Here is a 4,993-nt window from a genome sequence, read left to right on the forward strand (position 1 = left end):
ATCTTAAATAATATGAAACAAATATATTTAGACATAACTATTCACTGAAGTATGTAATCATTACAAAGCTTTCAAAAACAATATTTTCATGATATATATATATATATAATAGCTTCTTTAATTTCATCACTAAGGTTATGTGCTGTTATCAAATTTTCACAGTGTAGCCTGTAGAATCATATGATTAAAATAATAATGAACTTTAAAATACTTTTTTAATTCTTGGATGATAAGTGAAAGGGAAACAGAAACTAGTGATAATATGTATTTCTTAGGTGCCAATACAGTTAAGGTAAAACAGGATAGTACACAAACCTCAGAAAGGAGTACTGTTTACATCTTGAGTCTCACACAGTGATTCTGATGCTTAAAAATATTTTTTAAATTTTCCTAATTTAAATATTCTTAAAATTACTTACACCTTCATTTATCTGTTTATTTCTAAGACTACAGATGATAGGATTTAAGAATGGTGTAACATTTGCATAAAGTACAGACAGAATCATGTCCTGAATCACTTCTGAGATGACTGGAGGTCTCAGATACACGTAGGCACCAGAGATAAGGAACAGAGACACCATAATAATGTGAGCAACACAGGTGGAAAAGGCCTTTTTTCTCTCTTCTTTCAGAGGAAACTTCAACACAGTAGAAAATATGTGAACATATGATACCATAATGAAGATAAGGTAGCTACCACTAATGATGATGGCAGTTAGAAGAATTAAGACAGGCAAGAGAGCCTCAGCAGAGAGGACATCACAGAAAAACTGAGGGACCACATTAGAGTTACAGAAGGACAGTCGGAATGTTTTCACAGTGTGTGAACCTGCTATGATAAGACTAAGGAGTAGGGAAGCCAGAATCACCTGAACACAGGCTTGGTGATTCATGATGACAGGGTAGAGGAGGGGCTGGCACATGGCCACATAGCACTCCTGGGCTATCACAGTGAGTAAGAGAATTTTCATACATGCACAAAGAAGATTGAAAAGATCTGTGCAACACACCCAGCCACAGAAATACCCCTGTTGTGAGTGCAGGACTTGCCACAAGCATTAGGGACTGTGACAGAAACATAGTACATGTCTAAGATGGAAAGATTCCTGAGGAAGAAGTACATGGGTGCGTGGAGGTTCTGGTCAATGGTGGTAACTATGATGATGGTTAGGTTCCTTAGCAGGCTGCTAAGATAGAGCAGCAGGAATAGCATGCTGAGCAGGAGCCTGACCTCCCATGTCTCACTAAAATCTAAAGAAGAAATTTAGTCACCATGGTGGAATTGGCTGTAGTGTTAAACTTCCAGTTGTCTGAAAAAGAAAATCAGTGAACTAGTAATCATAAAATAATAGGTGAGTGACTAACATTCCCTTTCTGCTATTTACTTCTATTTTCTACAAATGACCTGTATGTTTGAAAAAACAAGCCTGTAGCCTACATATATACATATGTATGTATATAACCATACTTAGCTTTTTACATATACAGATAATCAGGGAGACTCTACTGTCTCATTGTATGGTATCATGTTAAACATTTTGTGTTAGTTTCTGTAATAATGTCTGTCTCATGAATTTTCTTCTCTTAATGAACCTAAAATTGAGTTATATAAAGTGAGTTCCTCTAGCAGATTAATTGCTATATCAATTAGGTGATTTTCAAGAATATTCAGAATAATTTAACATGTGTAGTATTTAAAACTTTGTGTTTATATGTAATTATTACAAGTGTTCATCTGCATATGATATGCATTCCTGTTCTATGAATAAGCTTATGTGCAGTCATATATTATGCATATCTGTATTTAAAGATGAGCAACATAGACATAACAAAACAGATGACACAATTGGAAAGAGAGAGATAAGTGGGGAGGTTGGGAGGTTTTAAGAAATTATCTCAGTTTCTTCCATCTGAGACCTGCAGAATAGGCCAAGAAGCAGTACCTCACACTTGTATTTTCAGCACTCAGGAGGCAGAAGTAGATAACTCACAAATTAAGTGCGAAATTTGGTTCAAAGTTAAAGCGTGAAACTATACTGAGAAACTCCATGTCAAAGACACCAATTGATAAATAAAAAAACAAAACATAAATAAATACTTCATTGTGTATGAGACATATATGAACAAAGCAGTTTTTAAAAGATGAAAGAAAAAAAGAAGGCTTTTCAGAAAAGACAGACATGCATTTTAAAACCTGGAAAGTATATTTATCAATGAATTAACTATCATTTTCAGGTATAACTCATCAATATAACAGGAAACTTGAGATAAAAAATACTTTAGAGCAAGTCACAATAACATTTGTCATATAAGACTTAGCATAGGTCTCACCCAATTATATAAATGAAAAAGGTATCATTTCATTATAAACCAACTTTGGTATCTGAAAACCCTTGAAATATTTACATTTGAAACACTTTTGATTATAAAAATCTCACACCAAATCTGTATTAAAAGCTCATGAGATGAAAGGTAAGACAAAGTGTGAAATTTTTCCAAATAATATATTATATAGTTGAATACAACCAACAAAATTGTTAATATTCTAAAAAGAAATAGAGATAAAATCAGTGACTCTTAAATACTCTTAAACATTTGAAATATTTAACATCCCCATCTAAATGCTTTCCTCTCTCTTTCAATAAGTGGAAGTGGATGGACTTGCATCGCCTCATTGTACTGCAGTATTTTCATGAAATTTCTAAGGAATCCCCTTAAAAATTAATAAGTATTACTTAAATTTTAATTATTCATTATGCATTTCAACATCAAATCTCCATTTTAACATACTAATTAGTGACATTTTGAACCCTGGAGAAATACATAAACTTGTTAAAATCTTAGAGTCTAAGTTTCTCCCTTAAGTTGAGCATTCATATTTTCAAATTTTTAGAACTAATACACCAACACACATGCATGGTATTAGCCTTTTCTGTTGAAAAAGTATTAAAAAATCTTGAAGATACTCTATATTACTATGTAGAACATTGCATTTTGCAACATATAATGCCTAGCACCTGCCTATAATAAAGTTCCTTCTTATGATGAATCATGTCAAATTCTACACCAGTATAGAAGTCAGGAGGAGTCTTCTGGGATTAAAGTTATATATACTTACATTTCCCTTAATGAAAAATACACACATGTATATCTACCTATTCTTCAATTTATGATAAATTTTATTTTAAATTTCTGATGAAATGTGATGACAGGTTGATAGCCATTAGTATAGGTAATCATTAATACCTGTGAGTAATTAGAACACTTTGTGTAATTATCTAATTTTCAAAAATTTTATTTCTTTGAATTAAAAATTGAAATATTTTCAAATTTTTATTTTATTAACTTTTAATTTTTGGTGTTTTTTCAGAGAGGGTCTCTCTGTAGTCCCAGCTTGCATTCATCTCTTTGTGTAGACCAGGATGGTATAAATCTCACAGATTTATACCTTCCTTTACCTCTGGAATGCTGGGATTAATGGTTTGTACCACCATGCCCTGCTAATTGCTAAGCATTTTAAATCTCTATTGTCTGGTAAGAAACACAGTTTAAAAAGAACTTAAGGAAAGTAATGAAGCAAGCACATAAAATGTATATTCCCTTTGCCACGTGATTATTTTAAATATTTGTCAAATATACTTGACACATTAAGTGTTACTGTCCTCCCCCGGAGTCAGCTGGAAGGGGACACATGGTCCCTGCTGATATGGGGGAGAGACGCATGGAGTTACAACACAGACAGCAGGAAGGAGTGTGGTGAAAGCAAGCAGTGGGCGAGCTGCTGCAGACTCCTTTATTTTGGAACGTGTTTGGGGTTATAAGGGGTTGGCTAGCCAATCATGGTTTCCCACTCTGTCCTGCTATATTCAATGGCAGTCTGTCTCCCAGAAGATCATCTCTCAGTAGGTTGTCATTGCCACACCCACCTGTGCTGGGCTGTCACATATGTGGAAGCCCTTTCCCCATTCCTTATGGCAGGCAGCCTGAGCTGGGCCCAGTTCTTTGTTATGCCATACAATTAAGCATCATTTATCTCTTTTTTAAGTGAATATTATACGTATTTGAAATTTTAAAAAATCTATTTCTGGTAAAATAGGAATGCAAAAAGACACAAAGCAAGTTTCAGAGATTGAAATAGGGAAAAATTTTATAAAGACTCTTAGAAAGGGAAGTCAGTGGTCTAAAACTACATTTAAATTAATATCTTTTCAAGATTTTCTTTACCTTAGACACATATTACACACAGTAATATGTATATACACTAAAATATTTTAATAGTAATGTTGTTACTTTGATTTTTTTAAACATTGTAGTGGATATTTTACAAATATTTAATAAAGAGAAATTTGCTTGAAAATACATAGTTTCAGTCAGGTGGCAGAGAAACACAGATTTTCCACTACTCCATAGTATTAATATAACATTTGAAATGACACCACTATAAAAATTTAGCCACGTTTTTCTGTGAATTTTTTTTTTTGTTGCTAAGGATGTGCCACTGTCTTCAGACATTCCCTTAATGAAATTATTGATACTCAATTCCTTTTTGTTTTGTTTGTTTGTTTGTTTGTTTTTGAGACAAAATCTCCTTTTGGCTGCAACTTGTCTGGAACCCAAAGAGATATGCCCATCTCTGTCTCCTGAGTGCTAGGATTAAAGGTGTGTGCGACCACAGCTGGCTTCCTTTTTCTTTTTAAAATAATATTTCAAACTGAAGCAAGACTTTTCATGAAAGTATTTTGTAAATGAGAGAGGCAGATCAAGGCAACAACCATAGTCATAAGATACTCTGAGGCTTTGTTCAATTCCAAGTGAAAGTGTTACAGATGATTCATCCAAATAAAAAATGAGGATGAAGCTTTCTCTTGGCAACCTTTACACTCATGTTCTTACTGATGGTTCATTCAAATATTCATTTCTACTAAAGATATTATGAAGTCTTCAATGAAATAAAACACTGTTGTTATGGGTCCATAAAATTCCCTACATTGAC

At 33.3% G+C, this 4,993-nt stretch overlaps 1 protein-coding gene across 1 annotated transcript; it reads right to left on the minus strand.

Annotated features, from left to right (window-relative positions):
- Positions 1 to 395: 395 nt before the first annotated feature.
- LOC103740055 (olfactory receptor 14C36-like) lies at positions 396 to 1,213 on the minus strand. Its single transcript, XM_029567148.1, has 2 exons — positions 1,027 to 1,213; positions 396 to 943 (listed from the first exon to the last, which is right to left on the minus strand). Exons 1-2 carry the CDS (start codon positions 1,211 to 1,213, stop codon positions 396 to 398), a joined length of 735 nt encoding a protein of 244 aa, XP_029423008.1.
- Between the last annotated feature and the right edge of the window lie 3,780 nt (positions 1,214 to 4,993).

Source organism: Nannospalax galili, unplaced genomic scaffold (genome assembly GCF_000622305.1).
Source record: "Nannospalax galili isolate Female #2095 unplaced genomic scaffold, S.galili_v1.0 scaffold1581, whole genome shotgun sequence".
NCBI classification, from domain to species: Eukaryota; Metazoa; Chordata; class Mammalia; order Rodentia; family Spalacidae; genus Nannospalax; species Nannospalax galili.